Below are 15,596 nucleotides of genomic sequence, written 5' to 3'. Positions count from 1 at the left end.
TACAGTTGTATTTTCCGAGCTAGCCAGGCATTGCTCAAACTGTACGCCTCGTGTGACGTATATGAACCACTCTACAGGCAAATTAGGACAAATGCGAATGCCTTTCGAGATGTGCCGGAGCGTGCCGTTTTCGATGTCGGGTGCGCGGCGTTTTATATTGAGCAAAATAACGCGCGTGGTTTTGTTGCCTTAGCGCCGTCGCGGTAGTGGCGACAGCCGTGGCCTCTGCTGTTAAGATAACTTGTCGACAGAAACCCAGAAGCAAGCAGGTCACGGCGGAATGCTGGAATTTAGTGGCCATGGAAGCGTTCCGCCGTTGTTATACTCCGTATGGCGCCTCCTTTATGATAGCCACACGGGACACAGTGGTACGCTCCGCTTTTGGGCATCATTTCTTCACGCAGGGAATCCCCGCAAATTTCCACGGGCGTTACCGAGCGTTTTGTGAATGATTATTACAAGGTTCTTAATTTAAGGAACCGTTAACGCAGAACGTTATTTCATTTATTATTCGGCGAAGAAAAATGCAATTGTCAATTAGATCACTCCGGTGAGATGAAACGCGTTGTGAGAACCCAAGAGAATTACAATTATCAAAGTAGACATAAAGCAGAAACAGGGCTCGGCAGTGTTGTTACGAGTGCCAGTTACCTTGAAACCCTACAATAAAGCTTGCCTTACAAAAATATAGCCATGTCTGCAAAGTTAAAACATGCTCACTGTACATGGTCGGCTCTCGGAAGTCTGAAACGGTCGTATTTACGTACAGTGCCGCACGCTTTATTCAATACTGAACAGGTCTCGATACTTGTCACGACGTAAAGTTATTGGGAAATATTTCTACCCCAAACATCAAAAGAATGTACAGGGACAAGCTTCTAGGAGAGCAAGATTTTAGCAGTCAGCTTCCCCTTTATTTTCAGATTAACTTGGTGGGTGCTTGCGCAGTCAAACGCAATGACACCTGACGCCTCAAACTATGATGGCTCTGGTGTGCGAAGACGGCAGTGTGTTCAGTTAAGGGCAGCTGTAGTTCATGCAGTAAGCGAGAAACGTAAGTGGAACTTAGGGGCTAGATTTTAGTCGAGTGACCATCTTTGATCGGACAGCTAACGTTTATTTATTTATTTGTACATACATACTGCTACCACTGTAATATGGTTATCGTAGGAATGGGGTACCAAAACCATAAAATATACAGGACGTGAAATACAGACAATGAAAAATAGAAAAAATAAAGAGTTCTCTAATATTCTTACCAGATCCAAGAGCCAAGGATGGGCCGTAGAGCACAACGCCCATGTAAAGGAGCTGAAAAAGCAGAATGAATCGTTTGCACCGCTTGAGTGTACGATGTCACAATAGATGGCCAAACGTCTGCACAATAAAACATCGAAAAGGAAGGGTCGAATGAAACAAACGTGTAAAGGCCGTTGTGCTTCTCGTGTTGCTTCATAATCGAAAGGTATACGTCCTAACATTAAGCAGATCCGCATGTACTGAATAGACCGCAACGATGTACCCGTATGACGCACAAGTTCTGAAGATACTATAATGTAAAGCGAGTAGTCAAATGAGCTTGAGGCGGTCGAACGTAAATCGGGAACTTTATATGGCACACTGCTGGGGTGAGTTGACACACGGCCATATATGAATATTGCGCGAGAAACAAATATATAGCTACACAGTAAAGACAACACAAATGAAATGTTGTGCGCCTTAGTCGTAGTGCGCCCTTTTCTGATTTTTATTAAATAAGAAGTTAACGGGAAAAGAGGCCACCGAAGGGCTGGCTACCCGAGTCATCAAAAATGTATTCCAACGATTAAGGATACCTTGAGCTTTTGTTTTGTATTTGTGCGCCGTAATATTCTATACAGGGTACATCAAGGTACATCAAGAAGTTGAACAGCCCCTGTCTTACGTCAATTGCAGCAGTTCTTTTTTTCTTTTCGATACAGGGGATGTGAGCATGTGCGTACATCGACGCGATTTGCCTTCACAAGCACCTGAATTTGCACCTGAGAGCAATACTTTAGACTCGGTTGGTGAAAATCTTTCTTCATCTACCGCCGAGCTCAAAATTCGATGTTTGTAGTTGTCCTAAGCCTTGGTGCTGGACTGTTTGGAGCATTCTTGTAAAAGGCATCCGCAAACTAAAAGCGACGACAAAACAACAGCGTCATGAAATGGCGACCACGTGCAGTCTATAGTACGGTAATCGAAAGAGGTGGCATTTTTTATTTTTGTGCAGAACTGCACGTCAGAGCAATAATAATAATATTTGGGGTTTTACGTGCCAAAACCACTTTCTGATTATGAGGCACGCCGTAGTGGAGGACTCCGGAAATTTTGACCACCTGGGGTTCTTTAACGTGCACCTAAATCTAAGCACACGGGCAATGCAAATGGTACAGTATCGACTGCAAGACTTGCTGTCAAAGAGCGGCGAACGAAAGGTCACTTACCGTTTGCACAATAAAGACGGCTGACGCAATGTTCCTTACAGCAGTAGACATGAACCTCTTCTCCAAATACTGAAACAGATGTTTTTTCTCGTAAATTTTAGCTCAAAATACAACTTGTACATATTTCTTCTTATAGTGTCACAGGTTGAGACGTAAGGGATAATGCATTTGCAAATTATTTACAGAGTATCACGAAGCAACCAACATAGCTTCGAATTATCATCATCATCATCATGATGGTGTTGGTGTTGGTGGTGACGAAGACCTAAAGGTAGTGGAACTTTTATACCCGCTCAGAAGAGGGGCGGTGGGACATTAGCCAAGGATCTGGCGGGTTTAAGAAATCATATAAGATTACGAATTTAGAAACAAGTCATTGCGATAAATGAATGAAAGCAGTGGGTTGACAGTGGTGCTATAGTTTCGGTACTGGCGATAAAGCGTCGCCATGACGCTGGTAGCCAAAAGGAAATTAAGTAACTTTTACACATCTCTATGTTTTCAACCTACATGGCAATAAATTAAAGCAATGCAATTATGTATACAAATGAAATGTGCCTCTGGCTGTTTTCGTTTTCGATGTCATATATTTATTTAGTCGCTTCATTTGTCGTACCAACGGGCGGCTCTTTCGCTCTTATCACTTCGGCTGTCATCCTCTTCGTCTGCTCCTGCCGCTCTCGTTGCACGTGCACGTTTTTTCGAACGCTCTGCAGTTAAAAGTCATTCCTTTTGTGGCCGCGAGCGTTCCGGCAATGTTGGAAAAACTGAGGAAAGGGCACAAGGTGGGTGCTGCGCGACTGTGTGGTGTGGCGACTCGGGGAGGAAAAGCAGGGCGAAATTCTCCCGTTTCCCAGCTGACTAGGGACAAGCACACTTTTCTGCTTTAGCAATGAAGAAATAAGCGCTGTCCTTATCAAAACAGCTATAGTGCAAAACGAAAGATCTTTCGCGCTTCTTTTCAATTAAATATCTGTCTTGGTTTGGCGCGACGCATTTTTCTGCTGTGTTGTAAAAAACTGAAGCTACTTGTTGATAGCTGCACAGGAGCCGATTGATGCTAGCTGACGCGCAGACGGAAATTTCGCTTATGTATGTGTTAGCAGTTGCTCTTCATTTCTTTTTCACGCGTAAAAAAACTTGCAATTTATATTTGCCTAAGGTATTTGAATGATTGATGCATAAACTAATTACGCTGGAGATCATTTCGGTGACCAGATTTTGTGACATTATCACCTTTGAATGTTCATGAACACACCAGAAGCCATAAAGAAAAAAAAATCAATTGCGTAGGAGTAACCGTTTGCGTTTTGAATTACAAGAAGTTCGAGTAACCTACGTGACGGCCTAGGTTTCAACCTGTGCCTAGAAGGACAACATTTTTTCGTCGCTTCTTCGTACTCTCAACTTTCGTTTCGGTTTCATGTGTTCATTAATCGTGACCGCGCGGTATCTTGTTCATTTTTTCAGTTGCGACATGTGGCGAAATTACGCTAAATGGGGGGGTCCTGGCGGAGCTGAGAAGGGAGCAGATGTACAACGGCTACCGCCTCTGCTCGGGCCACTTCACAGCGACCAGATCAATACAAGACTTGTGGTCGGCTGTGCCGATTGCTGGAGTGGAAGAGCAGTCCCTGGATCGATGAAGGTAAGGAAAAGTTATTAGTGGCTGCCAATCTGTACTTCATTGCTTTCGTACAAAAACCACTTGACAGGGAACGGCGCAAGTGCCAGGAGCACGGCGAGCACTGTCTCTTCCTCGTCGTTTGCTACGGCACCGGGTGCCATGTGACGTCACGCAGCGAAATTGGCTCCGCGCGCGCGCCAGAAAACCGCGTGCTTGTCAGTTTCTCGTTATCGCTTGCTCGTCTGCGGTGCGCGACGTTCCGAATTATAGGCCAGACTAAAAAGCCGGACAGGTTTCCCTGACAATGAGCCAATTCAGGTTCGTAAATAGTCGCTCCACACTTGGCGCTGCAGCATACGATACGGCGAAGCCAGTTCTTGCTGCACGCTTCCATGTTGCCCCTAAGTTTGCTTTGCCACATAGCACAAATTCTTCCGGAGCAAAAATGCCAATGCTCAGTTGCCCTGCACCTTTAAACTAGTGAAAGTTAGTTTTCATCTTATCGGTATTTTGCAGAAAAATAAAGCCAAACTAAATAAAACGCTCAGTTACCCAATTCTTAACAAGATGAATCAAATACTTTCATCAATCAAGAAAACTAGCTCTTAAAAACTGATGGCTAGTATTCTCGGCCAGCTATTGAGAAGCCAGCTTTGCTTACTCAATTTCAGAGGGATATTTCTACTTGAAATCCTGCAACCAAATATAATCAGAACTGACCTGCATGGATTGAAAGTACTATTTCTCGAAAACATTTATGTATTTTTTGTCACATGCACTAGAAATGTGATAACGAACAGGCTTTTCATGTCGTGTTTCCATAAATGTGAAGCGATGTCATGTGGCACGCATTTGTCGCCTGTGGAGTTCGCTTTACAATGGAACATGGCACTCAAGCATAGACAGCACGCTGCGCTTGCCCCGTGTACCTGTCTGTAGATTGCTTTACACCACAACGTGCAACCTTGACCGAAATTTGCCAACTAGCCCAACAAGATGTTATAATGATATCTTTACGTGTTCCATACCGCCGCATCGAGGCCAAAAGTGGGAACTATAAATACTTCGTTTAGCACAATACAACGGACACAAGAAAGGCGACAGGACAAGGCGCTACTCTACTCTTTCTTGTGTCCGTTGTATTGCGCTAAACGAAGTATTTATGGATCCGCACCAACTAGCCCGCCAACGCATTGTGGGAACTATACTAACCAGAGACCGCAGGCGTCATCAACCGACTGAAGAATTACAAGCAAAGGTATCGCAAGTCAGCGAAGTTAAAAAGGATGTGGAAAGATTACCAAAGAGAAAGCACTAGAGAAGTTGATTTATCATGTGAGTCCAGAGTTCTATCAACTCTTGCAAAGCCAGCTGGCACTCCATTATCGCAAGAGGAAGGGAAGGACGCGGAGAAATGCTTTCTGGAGCACTCTGGCGTGGTCGCGCACTTGTGAGGTGTGACTGCTGTGCTGGAATGTAAGCTAAACAGCAGTCTAATATGAGAAATAGTTTGCTCTACTAAGTGTCGCATTGACCTGCTGCAGCAGTTCTGCTATGCGTGGCTCCTGCTGCGCATAAATGCCATCAATCTGGGTCTCAAAAAACAGCGTGAGAGAAAGTCGGCTGCAAAAAGAAAGCCCCAGACGCTTGAAAATTAGGATGCATTTTCTTACTTGTATTTCACTCTTCTTTTTTTTGTAATTCCGATGCATCTTAGGGCGGTCTCTCGATTAGCCTGTCTTTACAAAACATTTCAGCACATTTTAATATTTGCGTAAATATCATGCAGCGTACTCTTTGTGCAGACAGTCATTGCTCCAAAACTTGCACCCTCCTGTTTAAAAATTATTACATTGCTACTATACACGGATCCTGGGATGCTAGAATCTTCTTGAGCTTACTTCAATAAAGTTATGCAGGTACTAATGTTGGTCTACACTCTTGACTTCATCCGTTTCGTTAGTGTAGCAAAAGTGTGTGCGTGTGTCTGTGCTGGGAAGGAGGGGGAAACGCTCCTTTCGGGAGAGCTGCGAATAGTCTTAATAAGCAAAGAAAGGATATTGTGCTTGAAAAGTTGAAATGCTTTTGCCTCCTTGTAGTGTTGACGTCGAAATTCTCACGGCGGATGACCTCCAGCCAGTGATTCAACTCGTAACATAAGTTGAGTTGAGTTGAGTTGAGTTGAGTTGTTGTTGTAGGCTACTGGTGGGATTAGCCTTGCAGTTGCTGCCGGCAATTGCTCCACCGTAGCGACACTTAAAATAAATAAATCACATAATCAGACACAGACCACCCAATTACAAATGGGCACTCCTCAGTTCACCATGTGGAAGCCAAATCCGTGTCCTGTAGGTAATTTAACAGAAGGCGAGAGACCTCCTTCCTACACAATCGGTTCCCGCGCGGGAAAACAATGTCCTGAAGAGAGCTGTGAGGAAGTCCTGTGTTCTTGAGGAACCCGAATAACACCCTCCTTTCCGCGTTATACACAATACAGCACATTAGGTAATGTTCTATGTCACCGCACACACCACACGTTGAACATAATGGTGATAACGCCAGGCCAGTCTTATACTTCCACGCAGGGGTACGAGCAGAGCCCGTGCGAATGCGGAGCAGTAAGGTGGCTTGGTTTCTTTTGAAACCCTTGATCACACATGGCTTGTGAGGTGAGCTCCACAAAGAACTGAAGTGGCACGACACCGCTTCGCTGAAGAGTCTCTTGTCCTCTTGAGGCACTTTTCTCAAAGGATTCCCAGACAGCGCTCTATGGGCGAGGCTGTCCGCCATCTCGTTGCCTATGATACCTATGTGTGATGGCACCCATTGGAATCGTATGGAGAAGCCTTTGACACGGAGATTTTGCACCGAACGTAGGGAGCTTAGAGATAAGGCATCAGTAGGGAACCCGTGCTCTAACCTTTGAAGGGCGGATTTCGAATCTGTAAGAATGACAACAGGTTGAGGCGTACAAAACCATAACATAACTCTGACACCTGTCCTATGCTTCAGACAAGTCGCATGAAACTGAGCCTATGGGCTCTGGTAATGAAAGTACGTAAGTTCAATTCAGCGTACGAGAGAAAGGTCTTGAAAACCATTCAAAAGATAATTGTTCTGAGCAGGTTGCCTTGATGCATTGAAAGCAGCCAACTTGCGTTACTTTTAGAATATATCTCTCCATGACCCGAAGCTACATGTTCAATAATACCTTTGTGTATCACTCTGTCCTTGCCCAAACGCTACTGACGATCAACCGCCGATTGACACATGCTTCTCCTTCATTTACTTTTTCTCGACAGAAAAAAAACTTAGCGCTATTTGCTGTTATTGTCTTGGAAACGTGCCATTTATGCCAAAATAATGGTAGAACAAGCTAAGTGCATTACAAATTCTAAGAAACGTCTGCAATATGCTCATGAGGAATTTCGTAGTGATACCTTGTTCACAATGTTACAGACCTGAATGAAGCTCTGGTGGTCTTAAATGTATGGCGAAACAAAACCAAATATGAAAAATACTACACACATTTTCAGTATAATTTGCTAAATATTTATCGGCACATTAGCACAAGGAGAGATTTGCACAAAATTTACTATATATGTATAGCATGTTTTCTGACTAGAAAGTGCACCCGTTGTATGGAATAAAAAAAGGAAGTTGTTTTTACTGGCATGCGAAAAAATGTGGATCTCCAGCTCTTGATCATCTTTTTTTTTTTATTAGCAAAGAACCGTTGCTACAGAAATTTATTTATTAGGGTTTTGTTGTGCCCACCAAACAAACATGGCCTCTCTCGCAATTTTCAGCTCATGAGAAATTGTAGGAAGCTGTCTTATCTACGTGTGACCTCAGTACGGAATGCGCCAATTTGTACTGATAATCAGGTACTCAGCTCTACATTATTGCGTTGTCTATTGAATGCCTTACTGTGCGATAGGATGCTTATAAAAACAGTGAATAAGCCACATTTTTCTGCCTATATCTATGTTTAGCCGAAACAATATAGCCGTGCCCCATGGCGTTCTGTTCTGTTCTGTTTCTGTTCAAAATGCAGACGCGTTGCATACACGTTTAAGAATAAGAACATTCGAAGCCGAAGGGTGTTAAAAGCAAGATCTGAAACAGGAAGACAATCTTAAAAAAAATAAATGTGAGTGGTGTTGGTTTCTGTTGGCGCCTGCAGAGAAAGTCGTGTGCTTGCCGATCGCATAGCAGACGACAAGCGGAAGGCTGTTCCGCCCTGGCACTAAAAAAAAAGAAAAAAAGAAGAAAAAACAATCGTTGTCATCGCAGCATGCTTGATTTTTTTCTTCGTTTTTTTTTCTCCTACAGTTTGACCAACAAAGCACCAAGGGAGAAATTGGCGCTCGCGACGCAATTCCCGTTTACTTTGGGGGTATACCAGCTGACATAGCCGTGGTAAATGCAAGTAGAATAAAGTTTTCTTGAACAGTCAGTCTGAAGAAATCGTCAAAATATATAAAAGTGGGTTTGAGCGAATGAACAAATGACCGATCAAGTTAGCAATCTAATCGATTGGATTCGCGAATAAGTTTCTCTACGGCGATGCATATATATAAGGGATGTTTTTTTTATTTTCAGCCGCACCAAATTTTTAAAATGAGAGAAACATAAATCTCGCTAACGCTATGCTTACCATTCGAGTGTACACATTGACGGACTCTAGATGCAGAGCAATTTCGCCGCACTTACGCGCGTAATTAGCGAACTTACGGTAATTAACTTTCTAATTATCAACAATAGGTGGCTACAGCAAACGAGTGGTTTGGGGCCCGTCCTCGATACTACCTATCCCAACGATCAAATTTTTAGTAGCGGATTTCATGCGGGAGCTACGCGAACAATCAGTTCCCCTCGGCAGGCTCTTTGAAACCGAAACTTGCTGGAAAAAGAGCGCCTGTGTCGTCGATGTCGCCGCCCTCCTGCCTTTCGACACGTGTCCGAGGTAACCGCCGGTCGGGCCCCCACGAGCCATAGAGTTTCTCACTATAACACCTAGAGGGTAATCTGGCGCCACCGTCTATGGGAGTTTCTTAAGGGGGCACCGTGCCGTCATGGGAATGACGGTATATGTGTCTGCGAGGCTCGTGTTGGCTGGTGTTGTAAGAGGCTTCGTCTAAAACGTGGATATGGCTACGCAAATAACGCGTTGTCAAAGTAAAATCTTCATAAAATGTTTCCATTCACGCATATTACATCTTTACTCACCCACCATGCATGACCAAGCGAAGAAAAGCAAGAACAGACGACCAACTGTTTCAAAGCGAGCCCGAACCTTGTCGTCTTTCCTCCAACTTTAGCGGCCCGCTGATACTTTTTACGTAACATGTAGTCGTACACACAATAACAAGTTCTCATAGTTAAACAAAACATGTTTTCGCGTAATAATAAAGCTAAAACAGATTTTCATGTGCTGTTCTAGTAGAAAATGAATCATTGTGACAGACGGAACTGTACTTGCCAAGCGCGTCTTCAAGGTGTCCTGTCTCTACGAGAACGATGCCAATCCGAATCCACAATATACCGGCATTCCCATGCATACCACAGCGCAGCAGCGCCAGATTTCCCTCTAGGTAATGTAGTGAGAAACTCTATGCCACGAGCAGCTTGCGTCATCTCTTTGCTGTATGCGGCGTTGGCCTGGCGCATCAATGCCGGCAGTCCGGCAAATTTACTTCGTCATTCCGTTGGGCGCGGCGTGCCGACTTCCATCGACGAAATTCCGTTTCTAAGGGCACTAGCCTTTTTTTCTATAATTTTCATGACTCCATGCTCTTTATATCCTGCTTAGTTACGACTTATATATTTGTGTACGTGACTTGCTTCCTGCCATTTCTGCCCAGCGTTGTCGAGAAAAGAAGATCCTGTGACATTGCGCCACAGGTAAGTTGAATCGCCCGCGTAGTCAACGTCCATCCATTTCAGTTCAGTGCGCCCAATGTTTTTACGCACAACCACTTCGCTGAAAGCAATACCGTGTTTGACAGAATGTTCTACGTGCTGTGTTCATTTAGGAATGAACACAGCGCCTATGGAGAACTCGACCAGGTGCTTTGGCCTATAAGCTAGTTCTTCTTATAAAAGAACTGCGGCACTATGGTATAAAATTGTGCGTCTTTCACAAGTGTATCAACATTTTATCATAATTTGTGACCAAAGGAGATACGTTTCCTGTGAAGCACATCAACACTGCCCCCGTGTGCGTGTGTAGCTCGCTAGATATCGTTGGCCAAATTTGTCTAGTCTGCGATAAGAAATTATACAACAAAATATATTTCACCTGCTCGTTTTTTTATAGAGTACATATATAAAGGGTGTCCCAACTATCATCACCAAGATTTAAAGATATGCAAATGCCGCAATGTTGTACAGAAACAAGGTAATGTTGTTTGCTGTTGCTTGGAAAGACTCTTTTTTTTCATTCAGTGTAATTACATAATTAGCGTTAATTGATTAATAACTTCTGAAATATTATAACTATATGAAAAGTGCCAATGAGAAAATTGTAGAGTGACATGAAAAACTCCCGATACAGCTTTCTGTGACTCAATACGTGCTACATAAATGTTTTTCCGAGCATGAAAGAAGCCCGTGAATACACGCAAAGTGCCTCGAGCGGCCAGTCGAGCGACAATTTTGTATATGACACATTGTGTACAATGTATGCTGTATATAGTGTATATGGGACACATTGTATATGGCTGCAAAATATATCTGTGTATATGTATGCACTAATGTATTTGTACATTTTTGTCCTGCCTGATGAAATACTACAGCAACAACAACAACAATAGGAGAATCGTTGTCGCAAAGCGCCTGCACTAGCTATGATTAGTTTGGTAAATTTGTAACAGCACGAGGTAATTACGCGATCATGACTGTTGAAAAAAAAAAGAGATGGGCAGACTTTAGCAATTCCTCTGGTGCTGTGCTCATCTACAGCAGCAGCATGATACATATTTATGATGTATCGGCCTGATACATGATGCAGCAGCTGATACAGCAGCATGACGTCTTCGTCCGCCACAGTAAAGAAATGTGCGCGCTTCGAAATGCATGCTGCTACCACTGTGGTGGGTGCAGGCGGATCTAACCTTGGAAGTCATGCCGAATACCCCGGCAGCGAAACACCATTACTCACTATATGTGTGCACTTGAAGCATTGCGAATAATATTTACAAAGCGCGAATAAGTGCTCGATGGTCTAGCGGTTAGTAGGTTCGACCGGCTGTCCAAACGCGCATTGTTGCAGCAGCATGAGTTCGAATTGCAGTCGTGGGCAGTTTTGTTTTAGACATGCAAGCGCTAATAAGGCTACTCTCGGCGCTTTCTGCCGACCTTTGTATATATATATATATATATATATATATATATATATATATATATATATATATATATATATATATATATATATAAAATCACGCTGCAAGCGTACTTTCAAGATGTAATCCTGGCACATGTAGAAAGTGTCGACAACCGGCCAATTACCAGAAATAACAGAGAAATTCGGTGGATCCCATGTTTATGTGGGAAACAGGGCTAATCACATATTAAATTAAATAGAATTTTATGAAAACTCAATGCTAATGACGGAAACGGTTTCACCATATGACGCAAGGTGGAATGGAGTGGCGTTAGCGACGGAGATTCGCATCTCGCCTCTAGTTCTTGTCCATTAGGACAGACAGACACATACAGTTCTATATATATATATATATATATATATATATATATATATATATATATATATATATATATATATATATATATATATATATATATATATATATATATATATATATATATATATATATACAAGAATGAGTACACGCCCAATTTAACATGTTTTGTAGCACATAAAGTGGCCCAAGCTGTTGTCTGCTCGGCAGGAAAGCACAGGAAAGGCCGAAGTGAGAGGCAAAGCAAACTTCTCTTCAAAGAATCTTAGGCTCTGAACTTTTAAAATGAGGTCGAGAAACAATGTCTGTGCTGGCGGATACACGGGCGTATAGCAACAGGCCGATCAAGCACCGATGACGTTGCTCTGCGAGGTAACTAGAACTGCGGACGAGAGAGTAAGGGCTGATTGAATCGGCAAAGGAAACGGGTCACCAGACGCTGTCAACCAATTCGTCCTCGCGCCATATTTGGGCCCTCTGGTTAGTTCTGGTTGCGTGCATCTGCGCCAGAAAAGCGCTGACATCGTGTCTGATTTTTGGACGCGCCACGAACCTTGAGCTTTCGAGCACGTCGCGTGCAGATGCACTACGCAAGGAAGTACTACCTCGACGGTATACTTATTCACGCAACAACAGCCTGAACAGCCCATGCCTCACTAATGGGCATGCAGTACAAATGACGACTATCGAGCTCAGATATTAGTCGCACACCGAAATTTAAAGAGAAAATATTCTCTATATATATAGGCACTTGTAGGATAGCATGACGACGCACGTATATATATCATTGAAGTGCTGCATCAAAGGATCCGGCAGTGACAAAGTTCAATAAATAGAACCACGTAGGAAAAATAACGCGACTTTACTGAAGTTATTAACGTCAGTAAATTCACGTTAGTTTTTCCTACGTTCTTTTATTGCGATCACAAGTGTATGTACACGCCAAGCGCTTTCCCGCCGTCGTCGCCGCGGTGATGTTCCGTATATAGTCCAAGTGAGATGACATCTTGGCCACATGCTACATGTGCGAATGAAAGCGTGCGATGGCGAGCCGACGATGGTGGCTCCATCTCGCGCGGACAATGGAGGAAAGCGGGAAGTAGAGCGCCGTCTTCCTCCACCGCGTGCAGGGCTCCGGATGGCGGGAGGGAGGGAGGTAGTTTTACTGCGGCGGCGTCTGCGTATGGCGCGGCCGCGCGGCCTCTATCTTGAAAGCGATCTGCGATGGGAGCAAAGCGCACCAAGTGCTGATAACTTCGTGTGCGCTGTGCTCTGGCCGCTTAGTACACGTTGAAGCGAAAGGCAGCACGAAGGTCGATTCGCTCGCTGCTGCTGCCGCGAACCCTCACCCCAGCGTTTTGACAGCGAGTGTGCGCGGTCATCGAGCGAGATGTGTTCATGCTTGCTTATGCGTGCGTAACACCACGCTTGTTGATTTAGTTAGCAGGCGAATGTAGACAAGTTTATACGGCCGATAAAACTACTATCCTTACTTCGTATAGCTGTCTATTTGCTTTCGCCATCGATGTGTCGCCTTTCGGGCGAAACTTCGACCTTGAACTATGTATGAGAAGGCGGAGTAGGTAACCAGAGTTACTGCGTTAAAAACAATTAAGAGTTTACCTGTGTCGAGTCATAACCATAGCAGCATCCCTGTGCGTTTCGAGATTGCCGCTGTCAGGTATAAGCGTATGCAGGGTGTCCTAGGTAACTTTAGCCAGAGTTTAAGATATGCTAATGTCACGTAGCTGGACAGAACCAAGGTAATGTCGTTCGCCGCCGCTTGGAGATACTCAGATTATTTCTTTCGTTCCGCCTAAATACATAATTAGTATAAATAATTAATCAACTTCTCAAATATTATAAGTATATGAAAAGCGTCAATGAGAAAATTGTAGAGCGACATGGAAAACTCCCTATACAGCTTTCTGCTGCCCATACGTGCTACATAAAAGTGTTTTTCCGTGCGTGGAAGAAGCCTGCAAATGCTCGCAAAATTGCCGCGCGACTGGCTGCTCGAGACACTTTGCGTGTATTCAAGGGCTTCTTTCACGCTCGGAAAAGCACTGTTATGCAGCACGTATTGAGCAATAAAAAGTTGCATCGGGAGTTTTTCATGTTGCTTTACAATTTTCTCATTGACACTTTTCATCTGTATATGATATTAGAGAAGTTGATTATTAAATTAGGATTATTTATATAATTAGACGGAATGGAAGATATAATCTGAGTACCTCCAAGCGATGGGAAACATTACCTTAGTTCGGTCCAGCTACGTGGCGTTCAAGATATTTTAAAGCTCTGGCTAAAGTTAGCTTGGACACCCTGTATAAATGTCCGTCATGTTTGTAAACACGAGCGCTGTGACGTCGCTTGCGTGCAAGTGCATAACAGAAGCCACCTGTCATTCTATTCGTTGAACCGACTCCAACAGGTGGTTGCAGTAATCTGCGGCTTACGACGTTTTATTGCTGCTATAAAAAGCTTAAGGAGACTAGTAAAATGCCGCGGACAGGTCCGACCCGGCTGACAACACGGCGGCAGCTGTAGGAAACGGTGGCCACCTATCTCCGTGGAAGCGGTCGCGTCGCATGTGGAGGAGATAAACAGGACTACATGCGCTGTTTACATTTTCAGAAGCGAAGATGCCTAGAAATTCTGAAAAGAATATTCGACAAAAAAGCAAAATAAAGAAAGGAAAGAAATAAAATTACTTTCTGTCTATGTAATATCGGTATCCCGGCCGACTTAGTGGAACATATTGAAGAAGATGCGGCGACTACAGGTGTTCGTGTGCAAATGTCCTATTGAAAGGAGTTACATTATGATGATTGCGCGGCGATTTGCAAAGTTTTCCTGTTGTTTCATGCAGTGGCACAATTTTAAGAGTAAATTATGGTGTTTCATGTGGACAATCCTCGATCTCATTATGAGGCATGCCGTATGTGTAGTGGGATACTCTGGATAATGTCTACCACCTGTTCTTTTCTTTAACGTGCATCCAATGCACGGTACCCGGGCGTTTTTGCATTTCACCCCCATCGAGAGAGAGAGAGAGAGAGAGAGAGAGAGAGAGAGAGAGAGAGAATTATTTCTATTGAGGTGGGGAGACTCCGCGTGCCCGCCGGATCAGCCGTCGCTGCTCTTGCGGGTCTAAGCTGGTCAGCGCAGTCTCTCAGGAGGAAGGTGAAGGAATAGCGGAGTAACCCGGAGGAGGTGGGCACTCCCAGGTGCAGTGAGATACTGTGGGCTTTGCTCCCCAGTAGGGACAGTGTGAGGGATATTGTGCGGGGGGTCGAAGAGGTGAAGATGAAAGAGACAGGGAAATGAATTAGTTTGAAGTTGTCGCCACGCGACGACGTCCTCTCGGTTAAGGGAATTATGTGGTGGGGGGAAGTGTCTCCTGCTATCTGTGTAACGTTGTATAGCTTCAGTGTAGTTCAGTGGTTCTGTTGGTGCGTCGTCTGCGTTGTACAGTTCTTCCAATGGCGCCCAGTTAGCGAGCTCTCGGGCTACCGCATTAGCGCGTTCATTACCATGGAGAAAGGCGTGTCCAGGTGTCCAGACGATACGCACACTGTGTAACACTGTCTGGTGTTAAGATGTAAGCATGCGGTGTGTGTAGGGTGTCACAGTCCCTTGTGCCAAAGTCCTGATGAGTGAGTGACCACTGGGATGGGATCATCCGGTGCCGGTATGGTCGAAGCGTGTACAATGGCTAGGGCGATAGCAGCCTCTTCCGCCGTGCCACTGTCCACAGTGTTGAGCATGGCTGAAGCGCTCAGAATGCCTCTACTA

General features: G+C 44.2%; 1 protein-coding gene across 1 annotated transcript in view; it reads right to left on the bottom strand.

Moving 5' to 3' along the window:
* LOC142585018 (sodium-coupled monocarboxylate transporter 1-like) overlaps nucleotides 1–15,596 on the bottom strand; it is an 81,588-nt gene that overhangs the window by 48,555 nt on the left and 17,437 nt on the right. Inside the window, exons 3-4 of the mRNA XM_075695452.1 lie at nucleotides 2,469–2,537; nucleotides 1,260–1,311 (exon numbers count right to left, since the gene is read on the bottom strand). Coding sequence (XP_075551567.1) covers nucleotides 1,260–1,311; nucleotides 2,469–2,537 — 121 coding nt within the window. The remainder of the gene's footprint in view (nucleotides 1–1,259; nucleotides 1,312–2,468; nucleotides 2,538–15,596) is intronic.

The sequence above is a fragment of the Dermacentor variabilis genome, chromosome 6 (assembly GCF_050947875.1).
Source record: "Dermacentor variabilis isolate Ectoservices chromosome 6, ASM5094787v1, whole genome shotgun sequence".
Classification (NCBI taxonomy): Eukaryota; Metazoa; Arthropoda; class Arachnida; order Ixodida; family Ixodidae; genus Dermacentor; species Dermacentor variabilis.
Note: the sequence above shows the minus strand (reverse complement) of the source record. Positions and strands in the feature narration are given on the sequence as shown.